The sequence below is a fragment of the Notamacropus eugenii genome, chromosome 3, assembly GCF_028372415.1.
Source record: "Notamacropus eugenii isolate mMacEug1 chromosome 3, mMacEug1.pri_v2, whole genome shotgun sequence".
Classification (NCBI taxonomy): domain Eukaryota; kingdom Metazoa; phylum Chordata; class Mammalia; order Diprotodontia; family Macropodidae; genus Notamacropus; species Notamacropus eugenii.
In genome coordinates, this window is record NC_092874.1 from 147,474,392 (window position 1) to 147,501,595 (window position 27,204).

General features: G+C 36.3%; 1 protein-coding gene across 1 annotated transcript in view; it reads right to left on the reverse strand.

Moving 5' to 3' along the window:
- The window catches only part of DLD (dihydrolipoamide dehydrogenase), a 29,355-nt gene extending 2,786 nt beyond the window's left edge, over nucleotides 1–26,569 (reverse strand). The window contains exons 1-12 of the mRNA XM_072653048.1: nucleotides 26,403–26,569; nucleotides 23,790–23,868; nucleotides 20,793–20,872; nucleotides 19,842–19,910; nucleotides 17,169–17,235; nucleotides 10,340–10,440; nucleotides 9,268–9,411; nucleotides 7,876–7,977; nucleotides 5,514–5,704; nucleotides 4,487–4,657; nucleotides 3,970–4,159; nucleotides 3,093–3,230 (exon numbers count right to left, since the gene is read on the reverse strand). Of these exons, the coding sequence (XP_072509149.1) occupies nucleotides 3,093–3,230; nucleotides 3,970–4,159; nucleotides 4,487–4,657; nucleotides 5,514–5,704; nucleotides 7,876–7,977; nucleotides 9,268–9,411; nucleotides 10,340–10,440; nucleotides 17,169–17,235; nucleotides 19,842–19,910; nucleotides 20,793–20,872; nucleotides 23,790–23,868; nucleotides 26,403–26,441 (1,371 nt within the window). The 5' untranslated portion in view covers nucleotides 26,442–26,569. The remainder of the gene's footprint in view (nucleotides 1–3,092; nucleotides 3,231–3,969; nucleotides 4,160–4,486; nucleotides 4,658–5,513; nucleotides 5,705–7,875; nucleotides 7,978–9,267; nucleotides 9,412–10,339; nucleotides 10,441–17,168; nucleotides 17,236–19,841; nucleotides 19,911–20,792; nucleotides 20,873–23,789; nucleotides 23,869–26,402) is intronic.
- Between the last annotated feature and the right edge of the window lie 635 nt (nucleotides 26,570–27,204).

The window sequence follows — 27,204 nt, forward strand, 5'->3', positions numbered from 1 at the left end:
AGCAGTTAACTAGGAACTCTTGTATTCTTTTAGGGTTTATACAGCAATAAAGCTGAGACAAAAAGAAATATTATTCAAAAGGTGCTAAGGAAGAGAATGTGTTCACCAGGAGAGCTGGATTTGAATTCTACCTTCAGGACTTTGGGCACATCTCTGAACTTGTTTCCATATCTGTAAAATGAACAAGTTGAAACAGAAGACCTCTCAGATTTTCAGATTTAAAGCTATGACCCTGTGAAGTATATTCTGGCATTTAGTTTTTGAAAGAAGGGAATAAGAAAAAGGGAACGCAAAAGCAATGGAAATCAAGGCCCACCCATTGTCTTACAAGCTTACCCCAACCTCTGCTCACTTTCACTAATAGTTCACAAAAATTCTGGTTAGTTTTTCAAAGCCACAGAACAGTTTTTCCATCTAAAAGCCTATACATTTTCTCTGATTTTTACTAACATAAAAACTTAACTTCAAGGAAATAACTTCAAAATCTTGGATTTTAGTTAGCTTAGCTAGGCAAATTCTAAAGAAAGTAAATAGAAAAGGGAATATTTCTATGGTCCCTATAATACCTTATCTTCCCCCCAAACCCTCTGCTCTTAGGAATTTCCCTATTGCTACTGGGGGTACCACAATCCTCCCAATCCAGGTTTACAACCTGGTGTCATCCTCAACTTACTCAAGCTTACAACTTTCTCTTGCTTTACCCTTCCATGAAGCCAATGTATTGCTACATCTTACTGTTTTTACCTTCCTAACATCTCATATATATCCTCATCTCCTCTGACACTGCCAGCACCCTCACCACTTCAGACCTGGATTATTACAATAGTCCTTCTCTGTCTCTAACCTCTCCCCATACCAGGCTATCCTCCAGTAAGCTGCCAAAGTGATCTTCCCAAAGCACAGGTCTGACCATGTTGCCTCCTAAAATAAACTCCACTGGTTCTCCACTACCTCCAAGTTCAATTATAAACACCAGCTAGCTTTTAAAGACTTTCCAGTCTTATACTTTACTTCTCTCCAGGTATAGCAAGATTGATCTTACTGTTCCTCACACACTCAGTTCTCCCTTTTTACTGTCTGTTCCCCACACCTATAATGTACTCACTCTTCTCCTCCACCTCCCAGCTTCCTCAAGACCCAGCTCAAATCTTCCATTTCAAGAGACCATTTCTAGGAGCCATTCACTGCAAGTAGATTTCTTCTGAGATTATCATTTACACATTTGCCCTATTAGACTGTGAGTTCCTTTGGAGGAGAGCCCATGTTTTTACTTTTTTGTATTCCCACTGTTTATCACAGAACTGGACACCCAGTAGACACCTAATAAATGACTGACTGTATCCATAGAGCCTATTAGATACTTAGTAGGTACTCAAATATTTGGGCTGAAGTAGTGATAATTATTAACAAATAATATTATTACTGATTAAATCCTACTCACATTTACACAGTGCTTTCTTCCTAACAACTCTGTAAGGTAGGGAATGCAAGTATCCTGATCACCATTTTACAGATAGGGAATTAAGAACCACAGAGATTAAGTTATAGGTCCACATAGTTACATATCAGAGCCAAGATTCAAAACCAAGTCTATTCAATCCATGTTCAGTCCTCTTTCCTCTCTATTGTGTGGCCCTTTACTGATCATGACTCAATATTCTTCTGTCCCCTTGATTTTTCTGGGTCTCTCCTTACACTATCTGCCCACTCTATCCTGGCCTCAACTCTCTCAAATGATGTATTTTAAAATGGACTTCATAAAAAAATGGAAAAGGAATTGAAAATGTACAAGTTTTATACATTTAAACAACAGGACTACAGAATTTAAGAAAGTCATTGGAGCCATAACAAAAAAATTTAATTAGGTTGATAGAAAATTAACCATAAAGCAAAGAGAATATCTTATGATTTGATTCATCTGTTTAACTAAAAACTTGTCTAGATCTCAAAATGCTGATTTAGATGATCTTAGAAAAACTTCCTTGCTAGGAAACAAGTTGACTGAGGGGAAAAACTGAGCAAAAAGATGATATATCCATTAAGACTTGCAGTACAGTAATCAGTATAATCACCACTACACCTTTGTCAAGACACCTGGTAATCAAAACTGATGATTCCCTAATCTACATACGTATATAAAGTCTTCCTCTCTCTTCCGAGAGAGTCCTGCATTTCCAATTGCACACTGGTTAGCTCCACTTGGCAATAGGTCCCCTAGGCAACTCAAAGTCAAAATGTCCAAAGCAGGTCATTTATTTCACTGTAAACACCTACCTATTCCTAACACCATCATTCATTCTGTCAGTTCTCAAAGTCTGCAACCCCAAAGTAATCCTCTATTCACTCTCCCCAGGCCCCACATCCAATCAGCTACTAACTCTTGTCCTCAATAGCAGCGTTCTCTCATATTCATCTCCTTGCTACTCACACCCCAACCCTAGTTAAGGCTCTCAAAATCTCTTCCACACTACTGAAACGGTCTACTTGTACTCCCTACATTCAAACTTTGCCCACCTCTAAAGAGCTGCCAAATTTATACTCCAAAACTTGGAAATTCTCCTGCTCAAATTTCAGTGGTTCCCTTCTACAAATTCCTTTTTGGAAATCTGTATCTAGCCTATGTTTTTAGGACAATTTCACATCACTCCTTTTCATGTACTCTATGGCTGAATCAAACTGGCCTCCTGGTCCCCGTATATAATATTCCATCTCCCATGCCTATGCCTATGCCTGAAATTTTTATCTTTTTCACTACTGTCTCTGGAACCTCTATCTCTCCTTCAACAGTCAATCTGAATGCTAACTTCTTCAATGTCTTTCTCAATTTCCCCTATTAGTTCAACTTTCCAAAATGATACACATATACATATATTTATATATGTAAATAATATATCCTGCATTTACTTATTTGCTAACATCTATCTCCCCAACAGAATGTAAACTTAAAAGTAGGGAATGTCTTCGGTTTTTTATCCATAATACCAAGTGCAATGCCTGACAACACTTTAAAGTGTTTCTAAATTGAAAAGTTAAACTGCAATGAGCCTATGCTTTGCAAACAGCTGGAATTTCCCTGATTTCACAATACTCACTGATCCTAGAATATGTGCTCCTAGTATTCTGTCTGTTGATTTATGACCAAGGATCTTCACCATGCCATCTGTGTCAGCATTAGTCTTAGCTCTGCTATTGGCAGCAAAAGGAAACTTTCCAATTTTGTACTCAACACCCTGTAAAAAAAACAGATAATGAGTAAAGCCTTTATAAGCATTATATATAAAACCTTATTCCATTTGGTGGAACATCTATTGGTTGGTTCAATATATTGCTCACACAGAATATTTATTCACAAATGACTTAAAAGGAAAGGAGCCCTTTAAATTTAAATGGATAAACTATCAGAAAAAGTGGGTGAGAGTGTGACTAAGTATATAATCACAGAACATTAGATCTGGAATGAATCTTACTAAACATCTGTCTAAACTAACATTTTAAAGAATGGAAAACTGAGGCCCCTCAGAAAGATGAAGTAACCAAGTCATGGTCACACAGCAAGAGCCAGAGCCAGGGCCATAATTTCCTTCCCACCTAGCATCTCTCCCACCCCTTCCCTGTCCCTACCATACCCACTGGGCTAGTGTTCCTTCCACTACTGCTCTGTATTATATTCTACACTATGAAGCCCACTAGGTAAACACACATATAAATGACATTTGGATGATCTAGTGTTTCATACAATGTGAAATACGTAAATTATAAATCTACTAGTAATAAGCTTTTAAAATGCTGAGAAAATGATTTACAGGTCTAATGTTAACCATTTAAACAAAATTACTTAAAGGTAACACCCATAAATAAGGTACATAACCACAGCTGTCACTTCTAAACAACAGCTATCTAACTCAAGTGTTGTGACTTTGGGTTAGTTTATACATGTGACCTGGAGAACCTAAGTTAAATTCTGATTACCTCTTCTTTCAATTGCTCTTCTGTTTTACCAATCCATGCAACTTCAGGATGCGTATAGATCACTGAAGGTACACAATTATAGTCGATATGTACAGCACCTCCAGCCATCCCTTCAATACAGATAATACCTTCATCTTCTGCTTTGTGAGCTAACATGGGGCCAGCAATTACATCTCCAATAGCAAAGATACTGTATCACAAATGACAAGAGAAACAGTACCCAGTGAAATCTTCAGCACTAAATACCCCAACAATAACCTAAAAAGCAAATCACACCAATTTTTTTAAAATCTACAGGTTAAGTTTCCAATTCCCAAATTTTATAGAATCTAACTTTAGTCATTCAATGAACTCACATCCCAGAATTTTAAAGTTTCATATATTGACCATGGTTGACTTCCCCCATATAAACCATTAAAAAATTTTTTTTATATATTATAAATCTCATTTTCAAAATAGGAATATCTGATATAAAATCTAAAAAGTTTATTGAAAATGTTACAATTATCTGACTTACTTTGGAATTTTGGTTTGGAATCTGGTATTGACTGGGATTCTACCTTTGGGATCCAGCTCAATTCCAAGTTCTTCCAGTCCCAAATTTTTGGTGAAGGGTCGTCGGCCAACACAAACCAAGAGTACATCACAAGTGAGAACTTCAGCTTTTCCACCAGAAGCAGCTTCAACTCTAAGCAAAAGATAAAAACAAAGTATTGGTAAACATGAGCCAAAATATACTTGAAAGTAAAGACATTAACTAAAACTCTCCTAATGCCCAGAAATTAATTTTTTAAAGTTCTGTGATAACAAAGACCTTTCCAAGAGTAATAAAATTAAGTAGTATTAAAATGTTCACTAGTTTCAGATACAGTTCACAATCTGCTCATAATTCAGTCACAGAAGGCTGACTGAGGCTCAGAAAGGTTGAGTAAGAGCAGAACTTGAATTCAGATCTTCCTAATTCCAAATTCAACATCCATTATGCTATCCTGTTTTTCTCTCCACATATGAGAGTAATTAATGTGAGATGATCCAAAATGAAATTCCTGCTCAAAGTTATGTACTACAGATCTACCACTAAGAACTCCTGGGTACTCACACAAAAAATTGGCTTATTTTCCCTCTCACTAAGTAACATATTTCTAACCTTAATTCATTTAGAGATGTTGAGGTTTTAAGCATTCTAAAAATGATCCAAAGTAAATTCCTTGTGAATTGCTTTCCATGGAGTCACCTCAAGTTACAAATTTATTAGTTCCTAAAAGAATTTTATAAATACTTCAACGATTTAACTATCTCCATAACTATATTCATTTAGTTTCTCGTTAAAAATCTAAAGCCTTGAATCCATTATCAAATTTTAAAAATAAGGAAATTTTGTTTTGCTATTAAAACATCAAGGTAAAAAGTTCTTTCAGGAGATAAAATAATCTTTAGTTAGGGTTCAAATCAACACTTAACTAAACACCTTTAAAACCTGAGTGTTTAACACAAAAATCTTCATAAAAGGATAATACAGGTAAAAATAAATGCACCACACTTACGCTACATCAATTTTTCCATCAGGTTTCTTGGTAGCCCCAGTAACTTTGGTATTTAATTTAAATTTAAGTCCCTGTCTTTGAAGGATTCGCTGAAAATTTTTAGAAATTTCCATGTCAATTCCCATACCACCAACATGACCTAAGAACTCAATTGCTGTCACATCTGCACCAAGTCGTTGCCATACTGAACCCTGCAAATAACAAATCATGAACGCAAATAAATTTAAAAAGCTACATATTTCAATGGTAAAATAAATTAGAAAATAATGTACTGTGTTTTTCAAAATAAAGTCCAAAGAATCTTAACTTTAGCGTCTTATTTTTTTGATCCTATAGAGCATTTCAGTTGATAGTGCACTATCAAAGTGAAATCATACCTGACAAACTGGCCTATAACATAGCATATTCATTTCCTCAATGAAGACTTCTAGAAAATACATATCTTCCACTCAGTTCTCAAGGCTATTTATATTCGATTTAACTTATGAGTACAGTACATTTTTAAAATTATGCTTGCTTTCTTTTAACAAGGAAGTTATAATGGATAGAAATAATATTTTAAAACAATTTCACCCAGAACCTTGAACAAATGTCCAAGAAATTACACATAAGAAATATAATTCTTTACAGCATAAGTAAACAATTAGAAAAATAGGAGTAAATATTTTGAAGTAATTCATTATCATTCTCTAACAATTCAAAAGTAAACTGTAAGATAAATAAGTTTTATTTTCCAACTAAATTTAAAAAATATTTGTTTAAGTGTGTCAATTAATGGAAATATTTATAAAAGCTTTAGAAAGTGATTCAAGATTTTACTGCATGGAATAGTAATATGAAAATCTCAACTTCATACAAATTTAATTACAACTTGAAAAAGAAAAAAAGACTAGTGGTAGAGACTTCAGGTCTTTGTAGTCTTAAAATACATGAAAACTAGCCAGAAAGACTTTTTACTCTCCTTTCACAGCAAAAGCCCCAACTCAACTTATATAAATCACCAGATCTTGCTATCTTCACGACCAATATTTTCTTTATTTCAAGCTTGATAAATATAATCTTATTTACCAACATTTGCTAATAGTTAATGTTTATATGAATTTATATATCAAAATATTAAACTCTAATTCCTAATACTGATATACACACACACACACACACACACACACACACACACACACACACACACGTATATACAAAAACGTTAACATTTCATATAAAATTTCCCTCGGCAAAAAGACTATGAATGACACTTTTGCAAACTCATATTATAAAACTGGCCTAGCATCAAGTACTCAAAGAGGACTTCAATGACCTTAAAGATATATTTTTTGGAAGTCTTATTCTGCTAAATACAGTCATCAGAAAAATTCCTGTCTTGCCCTATTTTAACAACTACATTACTCAGAAGGTAATCAAAATAATGGAGTCAATTATTCCCTCAGCCAGACTGAGTTCTCACCAACAAGAAAAAGAAATGGCTAGGGATGTGAAAGTGACAGGACACTTGAGATAAAATGACCATCATACTAAAATTCAAGACAGCTGAGTGGAACACTAAGCTTAGTCAAATATGTATCTAAATTATAATTATTAGTAAAGTATGTAATTTACCTAAACATATTCTATCAACTGCTAAAAGAAATGGATTTATATATCTCCATAAATCAAGTTATATTTCTCAAGAATGCAACTATGTAAATATAAATGTGAGAATATTCCTAGTCATAGATAACACTGCAGTAATTACACACATCAAGCCCCAGAAAACTACAGTATTTATACTAACATCTAGCAGCACTCTATCCATACCCTAACTATGCATACCTAAATGAAAAACAAAATGCATGAAAAAAATCATTACTGCCCAGTTATCACAAACAGTTCAATTGGTAGCCTCTGAGGGTATGTAGATGTGGGTATGTTGAAGTATGCACAAATGTGCTCAGGCCCTTAAGAGGAAAAAACTTAATAGTATTTTTCAAAGTTCCCAAACTTCTCCCAGTCACAAAAGATCAAATCTTTAACAGTGACCAATATTCTTCCTGAGACATTATATAGCTATCCATCAGAAATACGTTACTCTACAAAAAACACAAAATCAGAGATGATCCAAATGGAAATTAAAAGATATGGCTGGGTATAAATATGATGTAGGATACTGTCAATAAATAACGTCTTGTGTATATAACCATATATGCACATAAATATATGTGATTAATGATTATGTATAAAAAGAGTTGGAAGAAATAACAAAGGTCATCTAATTAAATCCTCAAGTCAGATCAAAAATCTTCTTTACAATGCGATATGCTGTGTGTGTACAAGCATGTACGCACACACAGACACATGTCCCACTTACCAATTCCAAACCTATTACTCCTGCACCAATGACAACCATTTTTTCTGGAACTTTTTTTAAGCATAAAGCACCTGTAGATGACACAATTGTATCTTCATCAATCTATAAAATCAAGCAAAAAAGATACCAAATTAAAAATAATCTGTGAAAAATTAGTGGGATTAAACTGTAGACATCACTTAACACCATCACTAAAATCTCTTTTTTTCTAAAACTTTCTTCTGAAACTGTAATGGTAAGGAAATTTGAAAATCTTCCCTGCCCCTTAATAGGCCCACCTGACCTGCTTTGAGCTTTGGCCCAGCCTACAGCCTGAGTCACATGGAGCTGATGGTAGGAGGAGCTTGTCGAATGCATAGAGTAAGAAGGGTGGAGCAAGAAGAGAGCAAGGCAGAAAAGCTCCCCGGAGAGAGAGGGAGTGATTTTGCCTAAGGAGGCTTGTTTGAGAGGAGGCCTGAGGGAGGGAAGGCCTGGGGATGGCATAGCTCCCTTTATTGGTAATGTGTACAAACTTCATTGTTACCATGGTAGAACTGGCTTTCTGGTTATCTGAATAAATATTTTGGTTTTGTCTTTGAGGAAGATTGTTTATAACTTGCGAATCTGCCCTGGAAATACACATGTGTATCCATAGCAGCTGCTATGCGTATTGCATTGGTGGGACAGAAACCACTACCCACAATGTCAAGTTTTACTGAAATGTATTAGAAAAAGCTCATTTGAAAATTTGTATCGGTATAACAGCAACCATACTGGCATACCTAGGATGGCTGCTAGCACAGGTTCTTAGATCTGCTTTGCTACTAGGAAAGATAGCCATTTAAGAGGTCAACAATCTTCTCTAATTACATTCAACAAAGAAAATACAGAGAAAATATAAGCAGAGAAATAAAGACCAACAGACAGGGCTCTACTGCCTGAATCAAAGCAATATTGCTAAACACTTTACATACATCCCTGGATCGAGAGAGCCTTTACATCTCAGTAGTGGGGGGTCTGAACCAATCAGAGTCTCGACCAGGTGATCACAAGATCCTTCTCGTAAGTGAATCTGCAAACTAAAATAACAACCTCCCAGTATATATACAAAGACTTGGCTCAGTCAGTAGACACAAAACCTACATGACTCAACACAACTGTTAACTATCAGGGTTCCAAAGAGATTGAGCCTTCAGATGCTCACAATTTAGCCTAAGCCTGGGAAACTGAACTCCAAAAAGAAAAAAATCCCACTTTGCTTGCTGTTACAATTGGCTCGTTTAATCTAAAGACAAAGGTAAGACTATTTTAACAGTCTTCAGTAGAGGACCAAATTTGTTCAAAATCAGAGACAGAGAACAATTTATGAAGACATTTCTAATAAAAGTGACTAGTAATAATTGTAAATTTTACCGTGATTCCAGGGAAGGGAGTAACTTCTGAACCTGTGGCTATAAGAATATTCTTTGTATTGATAACCTGAGAGCTGCCGTCAGATTTTGCTGCTGTGACCTGATTTTTTCCCGTTATCTTTCCAAATCCATCCACACGGGTGACCTTAAAAAGGGTAACACTTATAGAAGAGCAAACAAACATAACATGCATGTACATGTTTACCAGTAGAAAAAAAAATAACAACAGTAGCTGATATTTAATTTATAATGTTTTAAGATTTGTAAAGTATTTTACAACGTTCTCATTTTAACTTCATAACAAACCTACGATGTAGGTGATTTATGATTCCCAGTTTACAGATGAGGAAACAATAGCTTGGAAAAGGTTAAGTGACCTTCCCAGGGTCACATAGATAGCAAGTGTCTATGGCAGTATCTGGATGCTGGTTTTCCTGAGGCCAAGCCCAGCACTCTACTATATGACACTACATATGTATCAAATAAGAAATTCTGAAACAGTGGTTTTTCATTCAAGTAGCTTTACTGTCTTTGAATAAAGATTTCACTTGATAAAAGGAATCACTTTGAAGCTAGATTAAATATTCCCTAAAATGGAAAATTATGCTCTCATATATCCTATGTCCCAAATAAACTGTGCTACTCTTTATTCCCAATATAGATCCTAGGCCTTCTCACCCCTGTGCCTGGAATACCCAACTCCTTGACCTGACATCTAGTCATCTTTCAAAATCCAGTTCAAATGACACCTCTTCTGTAAAACCTTCCCTAATTCCCTTCAACTAGAAGTGTTTTTTTCTCCTCATAGAACACATTCATTCCTCCATGTTCAGGTCTATCACTCCTACTAGACCATAAAAAAACTTTAGAACAGAGACTATGATTTATAGTACCTGTCCAAATGCTTAACACACAGTGGACTACATACACTAGACATTTTAAAATTTTTGAATGCATGAGTTAAAACTCCAACATACCATTTGATGCCATTTTTTATGAAAAGCTAAACTACTGTCAGAAAAAATATTTTACATGAAATACAAAAAAACAAAGAAACTTAATATAAAACAAACCTTATTTTGCTTAAATAAGTGAGCAATTCCACCAGTTAAAGCCTTTACTGCAGTATTCTTTTGCTCCATCATCTTCTCTAAATTCAGGCTGACTTCTTTAACTGTAATTTGTTAAATGGATATTTAGATAAGTCTTTAATCATATTTAAAGACAAATATCAAAATACTAATTGCTTTTCCTAAAATCATGTTTCCACTTATCATACTTCTAGAATAAGTCAGACCATAGAACAATATTTTTCACCTACGCATTATATAACAACTATCTATGGAACACTATGCATCAAGAAGATATTAAGCCTATTAAACCTATGTCCTTTCTCAAAAGCAACGTCCCTCTGGCAATATCCTAATTTCTATTCCTATTTCATGGGTAATGAACAAAACAAATATTTGAAATCTTAAAAAATTTAGCTTACTGAAGAGCTTACTGAAGTAAAATACATTTTAAAAAGGCAAAACCGAAAAGCTCCAAAATATAGTCAAGGTTTACATAAGTATGATCAACTATGTTTTAACCACCAGTCATTCACATGAGACTTTGGGACTAACATATGAAAAAGGAATAAAACAGAACTGCTTAAACCTAAATGAAAATTTAGCTGTGTGGTATATAACGAGGAAAGAATGCGGGATTTGGAGTCTTAAGACCCTTGTTTGAATATGGGATCTCTCATTTCCAAACTGTAGGAATTTAAGCAACTTAGTTCATTTCTTGGCTCTTGTTTACTTTCAACTATAAAATGAGAGTTATAGGCCTATTCTCTTAGTTTCCTTCACTTCTAAACTCCTATTATTCTAAGTGACTTGCCCAGGGTCACATACTGAGGCACTGTCGCAAAGCTGGATATAGTAATGAACTTAAAAGTCAGAAAGACCTGAGGCTTCCCGCTTCGGACATTTTTTGGCTAAACTTTTATTGCTGTTCAGTCATGTCTGACCTTTTGTGATCATGGGGTGAGGGTTTTCTTTTTTTTTTTTTAATATATAATTTATTTCTTTTCAGTTCTTAACATTCACTTTCACAAGAATTTGAATTCATTTTCTCCCAATCTCTCCCCACCCCCCCACCCCAAGATAGCATGCACCCCATCCACCCCTTCCTCCAGTCTGTACTCCCTTCTATTACCCACCCTTCCTCCACCCCCCTTTTTTTCTCTATTTTCCTATAGGGCAGAACAGATTGCTATGCTCCATTGCCTGTACAGCTTAATTTCCAGTTGCATGCTAAAACAACTTTTAAGATTCATTCTTAAAGCTTTTGAGTTCCATACTCTCTCTCTCCCTTCCCACCCACCCTCATTGAGAAAACATGCAGTTCAATATAGGCCATACATGTGGAACAATACAAAGCACTTCCTTAATAATAGTTATGTTGTGAAAGACTAACCACATTTTCCTCTGTCCTAGCCTGCCCTTCACTTATTCCATTCTCTCCCTTGACCTGTCCTCCCACAATAGTGTTTGCTTCTGATTATCCCTTTCCCCAATTTGCTGACCCTTCCATTATCTTCTCTCTCCTGTCCCCGCCCCCTTGCCTTCCTGCAGGGTAAAACAGATGTCCATATCCATTTGAGTGGGTTAAGCAAAATCCCTTGAGAGTAAGGCTCACTTATTTCCTTTCATCTCCCCCCTCTTCCCCTCCACTGTAAAAGCTATTTCTTCCTTCTTTTCTGTGAGATGATTTGTTACATTCTTCCTCTCCCTTTCTCTTACTTCTAATACATTCCATTCAACAGTAAATTGTATTTTTTTAGGTATTCTTCCTTCATATTCAGTTCACCCTGTGCCCTCTATGTGTGTGTGTGGGTGTGTGTGTGTATATACACACATACCCACACACACATATACCCATGTACATACACATACCTACACACATATAATGTACACATGCACACATACCCATACCACCTACATATATACGTGTATGTGTGTGTGTGTGTGTATATATATATATATATATTCCCTCTAATTATCTTAACACTGAAAAAGGTCTCATGAGTCACAAATAACATCTTTCCATTTAGTAATGTAAACAGTTCAAATTTAATGAGTTCCTTAAGGCTTCTCTTTCCTGTTTACCTTTCATGTTTCTCCTGATTCTTGTATTTGAAAGTCAAATTTTCTATTCAGCTCTGGTCTTTTCAACAAGAATGCTTGGAAGTTCTCTATTTCATTGAAATTCCATTTTTTTTCCCCTGAAGTATTATACTCAGTTTTACTGGGTAGGTGATTTTTGGTTTTAATCTTATCTCCTTTGACCTCTGGAATATCATATTCCAAGCCCTTTGATCCCTTAGTGTAGAAGCTGCTAAATCCTATGTTATCCTGATTGTACTTCCACAATACTTGAATTATTTCTTTCTGGCTGATGATAATATTTTCTCCTTGACCTAGGAACTCTGGAATTTGGCTACAATATTCCTACGACTTTTCTTTTTGGGATCTCTTTCAGGAGGTGATCGGTGCATTTTTCTATTTCTATTTTACCCTCTGGTTCTAGAATGTCAGGACAGTCTTCCTTGATAATTTCTTGAAAGATGATGTCCAGGCTCTTTGTTTCATCATGGTTTTCAGGTAGACCAATAATTTTTACTGGATCTATTTTCCAGGTCAGTTGTTTTTCCAATGAGATATTTCACACTGTCTTCTATTTTTTCATTCTTTTGGTTTTATTTTGTAATTTCTCAGTTTCTCATAAAGTCATTAGCTTCTATCTGCTCCATTCTAATTTTTTAAATTTACTTTTAGTTTTCAACATTCATTTCCACAAGATTTTGAGTTCCAAATTTTCTCCATATCTCTCCCCTCTCCCCACCCCAAAACACCATGCATTCTGATTACCCCTTCCCCTAATCTGCCCTCCCTTCTGTCATACCCCTCCCTTCCCTTATCCTCATCTTCTCTCTTTTCATGTAGGGCAAGATAGATTTCTATACCCAATACTTGTATTTCTTATTTCCCAGTTGTATGCAAAAACAATTCTCAACATTCGTTCCTAAAACTTTGAGTTCCAATTTCTCTCCCTTCCTACCTTCCTACCTATCACCACTGAGAAGGCAAGCAATTCAATATGGGCTATATATGTACAGTTTTGCAAACGACTATATTTCCTTCCATCTTATCCTGCCCCCCATTTATTCTATTCTCTCTTTTGATCTTGTCCCTCCCTTAAAGTGTTTACTTCTAATTACTCCCTCCTTCCATTTGCCCTCCCTTCTATCATCCCCCCCACACCCCACTTATCCCTTTCTCTCCTACTTTCCTATGGTGTACGATAAGTTGTCATACCAAATTGAGTGTACATGCTATTCCCTCTTTAAGCCAAATGTGATGAGAGTAAGCTTCCCTTTTTCACTCTCACTTCCCCCCTTTCCCCCTCCATTGAAAAAACTTTCTCTTACCTCTTTTAGAAGAGATAATTTGCCCCATTCCATTTCTTGCTTTCTCCTCCTAATATATTCCTCTCTCACCCCTTAATTTTATTTTTTTTTAGATAGCATCCCTTCCTATTCAACTTAACCTGGGCCCTCTGTCTATATATATGTATAATTCCTCCAACAACCCAAATACTGAGAAAAGTTTCAAGAGTTACAGATATTATCTTTTCCACGTAGCAATATAAACAGTTCAACTTTAGTAAGTCCCTTATGATTTCTCTTTCTTGTTTACTTTTCATGCTTCTCTTGATTCTTGTGTTTGAAAGTCATATTTTCTATTCAGCTCTGGTCTTTTCATCAAGAATGCTTGAAATTCCTCTATTTCATAGAATGACCATTTTTTCCCCTTAAGTATTATATTCAGTTTAGCTGAGTAGGTGATTCTTGGTTTTAATCCTAGTTCCTTGACTTCTGGAATATCATATTCCAAGCCCTTCAATGCCTTAATGTAGAAACTGCTAGATCTTGTGTTGTCCTGATTGTATTTCCATGATACTTGAATTGCTTCTTTCTGGCTGCTTGCAATACTTCCTCCTTGATCTAGGAACTCTGGAATTTGGCTACAATATTCCTAGGAGTTTTTCTTTTGGGATGTCTTTCAGGAGGTGATTGGTGGATTCTTTTAATATTTATTTTACCCTTTGGTTCTAGAATATCAGGGCAATTTTCCTTGATAATTTCATGAAAGTTGATTTCTAGGCTCTTTTTCTGATCATGATTTTCAGGTAGTCCCATAATTTTTAAATTGTCTTTCCTGGATCTATTTTCCAGGTCAGTTGTTTTTCCAATGAGATATTTCACATTGTCTTCTATTTTTTCATTCTTTTGGTTTTGTTTTGTAATTTCTTGGTTTCTCATAAAGTCATTAGCTTCCATCTGCTCCATTCTAATGGTTAAAGAACTATTTTCTTCAGTGAGCTTTTGAACCTCCTTTTCCATTTGGCTAATTCTGCTTTTTAAAGCATTCTTCTCCTCATTGGTTTTTTGGGCCTCTTGCCATTTGAGTTAGTCTATTTTTAAAGGTGTTATTTTCTTCAGCATTTTTTTGGATATTCTTTAAGCAAGCTGTTGACTCATTTTTCATGATTTTCTTGCATCACTCTTATTTCTCTTCCCAATTTTTCCTCCACCTCTCTTGATTTTTCAAAATCCTTTTTGAACTCTTCCATTGCCTGAGACCATTGGAGGCTTTGAATGTGGAAGCCTTGACTTTGATGTCATCTGATGGTATGCTTTGTTCTTCCTCATCCGAAAGGATGGAAGAAAATACCTTTTCACCAAGAAAGTAACCTTCCTTAGCCTTTTTTCCCCCTTTTTGGGGCATTATCCCAGCCAGTTACTTGACTTTTGAGTCCTTTGTCAAGTGGAGAGTTTACTCTAGGGACGTGTAAGTTCTCAGTTCCTCCAAGGTGACACAAGGAGTTTACTCCTCTCTTGACCTGCACTTTTGTCTATGAGTAAACCACAAGCCCTCTGTTCTGCCCAGGATCTGGGTTTGGGGTACCCTCTCCAACGTCACCACCCGCTCCACCACGCCAGAGCTCCTCCTCACCTCAGGACTGAGACCCAGATCAGCTGCTTGCTGCTGCAGTGACTTCTGCCACCCTGGTGCCGGGGCTTGGGCCAGACCCACAACCCCCTCTCACCCAGGTGAAAGAGTTTTCTTACTGACCTCTGAAGCTGTCTTTGGTGTTTGTGGGTTGAGAAATCTGGGAACCACAGCTGCTACCTGTGATTCTGTGCCCTGAAGCCTGCCCCAGTCCTGTCCTTGCCTTGGTGTGGCCAACAATGAGCTGCACTCAGCTCTGATCCCCATGTGACAAACCTTTCCTGTTGGCCTTCCAGGATGTCATGGGCTAGAAATCTCTTTCACTCTATTGTTTTGTGGCTTCTGGCGCTCTAGAATTTGTATAGAGTCATTTTTCACAGGTATTTCATGGGCTATGGGGGTAGAGCTAGAGCAGGTCTGTCCTTCTACTCTGCCATCTTGATTCCACCCCAGGGTGGGGGCTTTCTTGGCAGATACTAGAGTGGTTTGCCATTTCCTTTTCCAGCTCATTTTACAGATGAAGAGACTGAGACAAATAGGGTGACTTACCCAGGGTCACAAAGCTAGTGATGGAGGCCACATATGAACTCAAGTCTTCCCAACTCCAGGTCCAGCACCTAATCCACTGTGCCACCTACCTGCCCAATCACTTAACCTACCGGGCCTCAAATCTCTCATCTGTAAAATGAGATTTGGATTCAATGACCTAAAGAAACTTCCACCTCTAAAACCTAGATATTGACTTGCTATATAATCAAAGGCAAGTCAGTGAACTTGAGTCTATTTCTTCCATAAAATAGAGATAATACTCATACTATCTGCCTTATGGAGTTTACACTGCAAACCTTACAGTACCATACAAATGTTAAATTATATTTGTTATATTCATACTTGTGAAGTCTCCTGACTCCAAGCTAAATGCTCTTTCTGCTACTCTATATTCATATTTAATCATGTTTTAGGTGAAATCTGCCTCAATCATGTAGTTCTCATCACCATCGTTTGCCTAGATTACAGTTTCTTCTTTTGGAAGACTACTGTGACCAAGAGACAAATGGAAGCAAGATAGTACTAGGCTATTTGGCTTTTTCCTCTGTGTGACATATTTCTCCTGTGTAACAGCCTTGTCAACAATACTAGCTAGAGAGAGAGAATGAATACAAAGAGATAAAAACTGATGAAAATGTCATTCCTCTGTATAGCAAAACTACCTACTGCTCTTCTTCATAGTCGATACCTTAGCTGAGGTTTCTTGTCTTGTCTATACTTTACCTTCTAGTCCTCAAGGCCTAATGTGCTCTGGCTGTTGCTCTAGCAGAAGCAGCACAGTCAATACTAGATGTCTCTAGATAGATATCAAAACGAGTCTAGTAGAATTCATGCTGTTTGTCTCCCTATGATACCATCTTTCTAATAGTTGTCTGAATTCCCAGGTGTTAGTGCTCCCTCCTCATGCTGCTTGATGACTTTGTTACCATCCATTCTCTAGAGATTAAGATTTTAGGAAATGAAAATTAGTTTCTCCTCAAAAAAGGTTACAGAACCCTGGACTAAATTTCTAAATTCTTCCATCTTCCCTTTCCTAATTAAGGCTCTTCCATCTTCCCTTTCCTAATTAACATTCCCTGTCACAAAGATCCTATTCTCATCCAGTCTCTCACCATTTGCTTAGTGTTTTAGAGCCAAGGATGACAATCTGGGAGCCTGAAGGCCATTGTTCTTTGCAAGTCAAAATTTTCCCATATTTTCTTTAACTCTAACTTTCTCTATTATAGAAACAGTTTTTTAAAATTCATCAAACTGTGCACACTTAGCTTTTAACTATGAATTGTATACTTACTTTCAATTCCTCTGTTGGCAAAATCTTTATGAGCCAAATGATAAAAATGTGAATTATTCAATAAAGCCTGAAAAGAAAAAAAAGAAAAAGAACTCAAAAAATCATAGTACTTATGAACAAAAGTGAGGATAGAAAGCATTTATGGATGTCTTTATCCATAACTGTGCCCAGTACTCTTTATCAATTAAGAGCAGCCTGAATAGATTTATTACTTAGTCATAGGAAAAGGACAGAGCGTAAAAAAGGAGAAGACTCATAAAAGGAAGTTGGATTCAATTACTCAGTCAATTCAACTCATTTTAATATATTTTTCCAGATACCTTGAAAAATACAAAATGAATAAAAACACTGTTACTGCCTTCAAAAAGCTTACTAAAAACTAATTGGTGGGGGAGACATAGGAAGAAAGGACAATAGGAAGACAGGGCAATGTGGATTAACTCATTCTGGAAAAGTGTGGAATTATAATGAGGGAAGTTTTTAAAATCTTCATATCCAATGATTCTGAGATTTCATTACTGGGAATGTATACTAAGGAGGCTGAAAGCCAGTGAGGGAGAGCAGCATTATTTGTGGTTAAAACAAAATACCTTGAAATAAAGTATGTCCCCAACACCTGGAAAATGGTTGAAGAAACTGTGGCATCTGAATACAACATAAATAGTACTGAACATTAAGGAATGAGAACTATAAAGAACTCAGAGGTACTCAGGAAGATTTGCATGAAGTGATTAAAAAGTGAAAAAAAGCAGAGCCAAAATAATATACAATGATTACAACAACGTCAATCAATTCAATATTATATTAGTAAAAACCTACTTAAAAAAAAAAGTCAGACTCCAGTTTTCCATGCATTTTTTGTCAAATAGTGTTTTCAAACATTAAGCAGCCATTTATATTTGTTTCTATGTGTGGTTGTCTAGACCATTCCATGGACTGACCATTCCAAAGCTTTTTGGTTTTTACCTAGTACTACACTAGTTTAAACAATTCTTCCTCTGTAATACTGTTTATAAACTCCATCTTCCTTACTTTTTCATATATAGCTTCATATTCCAAATCCTTATGAAATAAGAACACTATAAATTACCTCAACTAACTTTTTAGCATTGCTCCCATAGGAAAGTGATCTACATTTTGTTCACTCAACCAATTAGTAAAAAATATTTAAGTATGCACTGTCAATATGTATACTTATTTATAAAATATATGCATGTAATACTATATTAATATTCATGTACATAAGAACACACAAAAGTAAATTTAAAGGATGAGACAAAGATTAAAGTGATTTTAAATCATTTTGCTTTATCAATGAAAAGAGCCTTATTATCACTATGAATATTTTTAATTAGAACAACATAAATGAATATGCTTTTTCTCTAAATCTTGATTTTAAAACTTTGTGCTACATTGATTCATAGGTCTTTTTTTTTCCAATAAACGGTGTTAATGGCTTTCATGGTTGAAAAAATATCTCATAACTAATCACAGTTCCAAGTAGAAGAAATATGTATCACTAGCAGCACATATCAAATCATAATATTTTTTCAATCCCATCTGACAATTATACAAAGATTTTTTTCTGAAATTCAGCAAATTATTATTCACTTCTTTCTTGCTATTAATTGTTCTTAAAGACTCAACAGGTTCTGAACTTTTATATTTTTAAACAAACAGGCTCAGATCCCAGTGAAACTCTTTAAAAGATTTTAGAACAGGTTAAAAAATTGAAGTTTCCTCATCGGTAAAATGAAATGGACTCAAGTCTAAGGTCTCTTCTAGTCTTACATGTTTAATTTATGATTATGGGTGAAAAGAATAAAGGCCCAAAGTAACTAAAGAATACCTTCAAAATGAACTTTAAGTTTCTGCCTCTTTGTAACAACTAATTTAGTCAAGTTTTTGAAGCTAAGGATCTAAAATTCAATGAAGATTAAGCAGTGACGAGCAAAGTGACAGAATAATATTCCAGAGCAGACTAGTAAATTTGGCAGGTGGAATAGAATACAAAAGTGTTTGGGGGGGGAGCAGGTAGATGACACTTCAAAAGTGTCACTTATGAACATGAAAGTTACTAATAGAAGCAAATTTTAAAAGAAAAACAATATGAAGTACTTAAATAAAATGCAATGCCTAAAACTCAATCACAGGCACCTATATGTACCATTCTTCTTGATGACAACTTACTATCAGGTAGCCCTGACTGCCCATTCTTCCCAAGGTTCGGAGCTGTTACGTCAAATTGCAGGCAATGCCAATTTCCCTTTTCTCCAAGAAAATATTTTTCACCACCTCAAAGAGTAAGGGGCATTCAATATTCAATTAACACCAAGATAAGAGAAAATCTTGGCCCCTATTCTGATCATTCTAATTCAACTTGTTTGTTTAGTAGGTGGTTTTACTTAAATTCATGGCTTAGGCTGAGCCTTCTGAAAGCAGAGCTTTAAACACACAATCATTATATTAAAACTTAATTTCAACACATTTTGTAGAGGGGAAAAATAGTAAACCCTTTGGCTTAAAACAATTATTTTCATTTCCTTCCAGCAATCAGAAATTTTGATGTGAAGATCATATAAAATTTTTTTTTTACTTAGCCCAATCATTCTGTCTCAGTACTCTGTTCCAGAGATTAAGGAATTTATTATATTTTACAAAATTTTCACTCACCTTAGAAGGAATACAGCCAACATTCAAACAAGTTCCACCAAGTGTTTCATTTTTTTCTACACAGACTGTCTATAATGAAAAAAAACATTCATGATTAAACTGCAATATATAATTCACACTACTAAAATACTAAGTATAACTACATAAACTACTCTAGAAAATCAGATTTCCATTCTGAATATCACATACAGTGAAATCTAGCCATTATCTTAAATATGTAATTTAAACTCTTTTACATGAAAAACCAAAACTAATCACTAAATCTTAAATGATCATTTTTATCAACAACTTAGTAGTTCTGAAACAAATTAATTTGAGACAATAGGAAAGAGGACCTGTGACTTCATCACAGGGAGATGGTGAACTTTCACTGTGGGAAATTTCCTCTGCAAACAGAATCAAAGTGGCTACTCATCTATAACTTACTCTTAAAAGAGCTGACGTAGGCAATGACAAGTAAAATATTTTGTCCATGGTCCCAGATCTACAAAGTGTCAAAGGCAGGACCTGAAAGAACTTAGGTTTTGTCCATCCCAAAGCTATTTATTAACTATCACATATAGTCTGAAACTATTTCAACAAATTAGCCCTTGCCCTTTTTTTGGTAACTATCTGTGAACTCTATACCCTTATGATCTAGTCTATATACAAATTTTAAGTTTTGTATTATCCATCAAAACCACAGTCATAAGGCCACAAGAAAATTAACTTGGAAAGGGTAGAACACAGAATGTCCTTACTTGATCATTTCCATAGTATATAAATAATCTTTTTTAATACTGCATTTTACTTAGGAGTTTTGGGACTGCTGCCCCACAATAAGCTTTATTTTCAGAAGCATCATGTCAAAACCTCTAATTTACTTCATAAGGATGAACAGGTTATATAATCACACTAACAATTATTAACAATGCTCATTTGGCATGTGAGATGAACCTAAACATTACTTACCTTAAAGCCCAACTGAGCAGCTTTAATAGCAGCAACATATCCTCCAGGACCAGAACCGATGACTGTTACATCAGCATCAACTACAATAAAACCAAATGGATATAAAGAATTGAGAATTTATTCATTCAATACCATAAGTAAACATTCACCTAACTCTTTTTTAACCAAAGTACTTTCATGAGCATAAGAAGCTCCTGCTAAGGAACTTCTTCTAACAATGCAGGTTAGCATCTGCTCAGTAACTTCTATCCTTCTGAGAGTTGCCTGGGGCACTGAAAAGATGACTAACCCTGGGTCACATAACCCATAGGTTCAAGAGGCAGGACCTTCTGTTTAGCTAGGATTATTATTGATAGTTGGTGTTCATAATGTCATTAAAGTTTCTATAAAAACTCAAACTGCTTTAAAACTTTTAAACTCACTATATACACGTATTACTACATGTATTATATTCTAATTCTCTGAAAATTGGTAATTCACGTCTGGCATAAAAATTGCAATGGACCAAAACACTCATATAACAAGAATATTCTGTTCAAATCAATAACCATTTATTAAGCAAGCACCTACTTGCCTCAGGCACTTCCCAGCTGTGTGACTCTAAGCAAGTCACTTAAGCTGTTTGGCTCAGTTTTCTCAGCTGTAAAATGAGCTGAAAAAGGAAATGGCAAACCATTCTAGTATCTTTGCCAAGAAAACCCAATGGGGTTACAAAGAGTCCAACATGACTGAAAAGAACTGAACAATAACAAATGTGCCAGGCATTCTAGATTAAGAGGGATTTGTTATGTGAGGTTCTTTAAAGACCACTAATTAGAAATGTGTGTAATTTTAATTATCTCAGAAGAACATTAATCTTAAATAATGCAGCACTAAGTAGTCTGATAGCACTTCATATTTACCCAATTACACTAACCCAATTTATTCAACAAGTTATCTGGCCAGCTCTTTATCACAATCTATCTAGGTTTTTCACCCACTTTGATTTCCAGAGTAGATAAAAATTAATCTCTTTTTCATCAATATAAAGTTTAAAGAGATCTTGGAATGTTTGATTCAAATTAATATGTTATCTATGACTAAGAGCATTTAGGGAAACCTAAGTCCTACAACATAACAATTTATTTAATTTAAATTTAAAAAAATACAACAAGGCAGCAGAAAAATCAATTCAAGTTTCAGATGCCAATAGGCCAGCAGAAAAAACTACTGAAATACAATACGCAAGCAAAAGGGGTGGGGGGGTGGGGGGGGATTATTTTAAAGCCCTGAGGATCACTGAGAATGATCCCCTTAAATGTGGCAGCGAAAGCCACAAAAACAAATAGAATCAAAGAGAGGAAACAAGAGTTGAAGAAGGTATACACTGTTCTCAGTAATTGTGCCATTAAAACAAGTTTGTTCATTACATTACATTGAAACCAAGAGCTTATCAAATGTAAACCGACAGAAATCCAAATAAGAGCCAACATTATACAATGTATACAATATATACATTTATATTTATATATATATATATACACACAATTATACAATATATAATGTCGTTATACAATGACAATTTTCTGACATTTAAAGAATCTCAAGGGGACAGGAAGCTGTTTTAGCAACTAAATCAAAATCAACTATTTACTGAACATCAAGAAAACAAGAATTCAAAAAAGGAAAGAAACATATGGTCTTTAAAAAAGGTACCTTACTTAAAGGAATTTACAATCTAAGGGGACATAAAAAACGCATGAAAAGTTATAGCAAATCACAAATCTATAATTTTCTAAGTTTATTTACTTCCTCTGCCCATCCAGATCACAACTAGATGTTGTACCGCTCCAAACTTAGGATGTACAACACCTAGTCCATCATCAGGCCAAGCCAATACAAAACATCAATAACACTGCAAAGCAGCAACAGATGTCACAAAGCAGTATGTGACCTTCTGCCAAATAAACAGGACAGTAAGTGCTACTGGAGTCTGGACAATGAAGTTTCCCAATTCCAGGCACATCAAGAAAAACAAAACAGTGAGGTTTAACGTAAGAACTAAATAAATTTACGTCTGGTATACATTTTCATTCATATCTTAGAAAAAGCAACTTCGTACATTCAATTTGTACTAAACCCAGCATATTCAGTTTGCTGCAACCTACAAATGGTTAAATACATTTGATTTCTAAGCTATATGACCAACTCTTAACATTCTAACCTATAAGATTCTGTAACAGTTCAATTTTTCACTGTTTAACTCATAAAATTCCTTACATTGAAATTAAATGAGATCCAAGGCTATAAAGTTGATACAGTTGTTGATCTGTAATAGTTCAAGGAGTCTATTTACCTAGGTTTCCCTAGGAAATCACATGTCTAGCCCTATACATACATATGCAAAATCCATTTAAAATAATGCATTCATCTCATTTTTCATACTTAACCTAATTTATCACTCACCTGAATAACTCTCTAAGGTACTCCTAACTCTTTTGTGTTTGTGACTTTTCTCCCTAAATGTCATTTGTATATAATCAGTAAATATTTGCATGTATATGAACACACCAATAGAGATGTATATACATATCTATAGATATACATACACACAGACACATATATAGGTTTATTAATCTTAATGTATTCAGTAAATATCAGCTATTAATTACTATTATCATATATTTCCATCATGATATTCAAGGTACATTGGTAAAGAATCAATGATATTCCACCTTGCAGTCAAACAAACCATTGCCTTCTAAAAGTCCAGGAAACCCCAAAATTATTCTAATGGATATACAACTACGTTCTATCTTTATTATAATATTCATTTCTGTATCACTTGCTTATGTTCAGTATGCATTTAATAATTTAATTTCAATATTCCAAATACTATGAAATAGTCAACTCTATACCACAGATTGCTTTGTTAATAATCATTCTGTTTTTTGTTTTAGAACTTAAGGAAACTACCAATCTGATATGAAATAAATTTACCAGAAAAAGTGCACTTACTTGGTTGATCTGCATAAGTTCTCAAAGGAACTGCAGAAATCCCTGGTAGGCCATAAGGCATTCGGCTGAAGTGGCCTCTCTTGAAGAGATAAAAAGCAAGTTTCACAGTATGTAAATATTTAACTCCAATACAGTTCAAAGTTGGTAAGAATACTTACACTATTTCTAATTTCCATTGTTATATAAAAGACAAGAAGGATTATCAAAATTTTTAAAAGGGAAAAAAGAGTCACTGAAGTATTTCTTCTAAATGTTCAGAAAAGAAGAGGGGAAAGTTCAGTAAGAAACAGACAGGACAGCTTTGAAAATAACATACTGAATTTATTATACTCTATGAAAGAAAAACAAACTATATATAATGCATATTCACATACCAAAGGAGAGAATTTTAATTATTTTGTATTTATTCTGTATAGATTTATATCTGTGCATGCATGTTGTCTTCCCCAACAGAAGACAAGCTCCTTAAAGTTAAGAACAAGAATACTTTTGCATCCCCAGTACCTAGCATAGTTCCTTAGTACCAAATAGGCACTTACTTGCTTACTGACTGGCAAAATTTCAGAAAAGTACAGCTAAATGTCCTCATAATTCAGTCAAAATCCCTTTACTTAAAATAATGTATTTATCTAATTTTTAATATATTAAGCTCTAATTTATCACTGACCTGAATAAATCTGTGACCCTAACCCTTTAGTATTTTTTACTTTTCTCCCTCAATATGTCATTCATATACAATCTGCAATATTTGCTGAGAAGGTCCTATGAAGATGTTTCTTAGTTGACTGACTATGGAACAAACACTAAGTTCAAATTTTGTACAAAGCACTATACTAAACACCCAGGGGAAATCTCTAAAAGTTTCAATAAAATATGGCTCCTCCCTTCAGGAAGTTTTCAGTCTAGGTTAGGGTAAGACACACAACTATAATACAATGCTACTTTTAACAGGACATTAAAGAGTGGCAAAACAAAGAGATAAGTGAATTAGGAGGAAGAACTATAGTAGAGTAGGGATGATTCACGATCTATCAGTCATCTACTCTGTCAAGCACCGTTTTGGGGATACAAATACAATGAATTAAACAATCCCTGCTCCAAAAGGAAGAAGTGACTCAATTTCCCTTTAAAGGACTGGTAATCAGTTGAACCTGTAAAGAGGAAGAACGTTTCAAATATAGTCCAAGCAAAGTAAAAAGAATATGAAAGTAGTGTAAGATGGAAAAAAATAAGCATGAAGTGGGAGAGCTGTAGAGGGGGACAGGAAGTAGTACAGTTTGGAGGACAAAAAAAATATGGAGAGTAATGAAGTAAGGTTGGATTCATCTGAAATAATCTAACAAAACATAAGTTAAACGGTTAAATTTTACATTTCTAGGACACAATTCTTCAGAAGACAGTATAGCACGGACCAGCTGTACAACTTTCAAAACACTCTTAAGACGTGTTAGCTAGTATTAATGTGGACGTTGAGGCACAAGGAGATCAAGCAACTGGCTCTTATCATTTTGCACGGGAGAGTGAGAAGCAAAACAAAAATTTTAACAATAATTTCTCTATCCAAAATATTCCTTATGACAAAGGGAAACAGCTAGTAAAGGCTGTAATTAATTTTCCCAGGGATCTGAGAAAAAAATAAAACCTCTTCGGACCTCAGTTTCTTCGTCAAGAAGAAGGAGTGGAAAGAAATATGTCTCTTAAGCAGAGGTAGGAGGATGTCTATTTATTGAGATGGTGGTGGAGTGGATTTTTGGCCAACCAATGCCAACCAATAGCATGACTCTGGGATCTCCTAATATGGTCCGCGTTAATAGTTCTACCAGTTCCATTCGATAAACATTTATTATATGCCTACTATGTGTCAGGCCCTGTATTAAAGGCTGGGGATACAAAAAGAGGCAAAAAATGGCCTGGCCCCCCAGGAGCTTACACCCCAGCATGCCCAAAGAGTACGAGTCTTGCCAAGGATGGGCGAGGAAAGCAGACTGAGGCTTGTCGTGTAAATGTAAGAACTAAGTTTCTATCCTGCTGGCATGGGAAACTAGGAGGGACATCACGTCGGTGCCCTGAGCCGCCTCCGGTTCCACCTTTGTGAGATGGGCACGATGGTACTGTGCTGATGGTTTACTTAGCAGAGCTGTGCGGAGGGCCGCCTAGGTCTTAGAAAGGAGCGTGGTTACTCCTGCAGCCTAAGAGCTGCTCCGTCCCGGCCGCCTCTCCCAAAGCGGAGGCTGGGGCAGCACGTAGCGTCCTGGACTAGGGGCTCCTAGGACACAAGTGACATTTAAAGTGGAAGGAGGGAGGGGCTGGGGAGCGCGGCGGAAGGTGGCCTGGCTTCCCCGCCTCGGGCTCCCCTTGAGGGCAAGGCTGGGGCAAGGAGCGTGAGGGTGACCCCGAGCAGGCCGGGAGCGGGGCCGAGGACAACTAGGCCAAAGACAAGCTTTTCTCCCCCCGCCCCCAGGCTGGGTTAGGCAGCCATGGGGAGACACCAGCCCAGGCCGCGGTCCTGCCCCTTCAGGCTTGGGGCCTAGTCCCGTTAGCTAGCCGGCCCGTCCCCGCGGGCCCCCCATCTTCCTGACCATTCCCACCCCAGGCGGCGGGGCTGTCCCTTACTTTGGCCAGGGCGCAGGACACACGGCTCCAGCTCTGCATTTTTCTCCTGGATGACCCGCCGCCGTGAGATTTCACCTCCGCCAAAAGCGGCCTCCACAGCGCCAAGGACTCAAAGCTGCGCCTGCGCACCTGGCCCCTATCCCGACGGCCCGCGGCGAGCTCTCGGATTGGCTGGGACGCCCCGGAAGTAGAAGGCGGGAACCTCCCCCGAGACTGGGCGTGTCCTTAGGAGGGGGTGGGACTAAGGAACCGCTGGCTCCCTTCCGGACAGGCTGGGGTGTTCAAGGAGTTCTGCTTTATCTAGATTATAAATTCCCTTTCTAAGGGAGGGGCGGCGTTCGGGGCCAGCAGCCGGAAAGACTCATCTTCCTGAGTTCAAATAAAACTTAAGATGCTTTAATTCCTAACGGTGCCTGGCACATAGTGCATTTTATAAATATATATATACGTATATATGTATGTATGTATGTGAATGTTTATTTCCTTCACTCTCTCCCCTAAATAAAAGCTCTTTGGGGTTCTCAGTATGCTAAGAGTGTGAAAGGGTCCTGGAACCAAAAAAAATGACAGTAGGAGAAAAGAAAGGAAAAATTGGATCTTTCCTTTATAGATTTCATCGCCTTCTCATTCCCTTGAGAAGGGGGGGAGGTAGTGGCTGACCCCCAGCTTATAAGAACTGAGTTCACAGTCCTGTGTCAGACAGCTACTGAAGGTGTGACCCTGGGCAAGTCACTAACCTCAGGCCCCCAAGAAAACCCTCTGAGACCTGTAAGCTGCAGAGAAGACTATGATCTGCACTGGC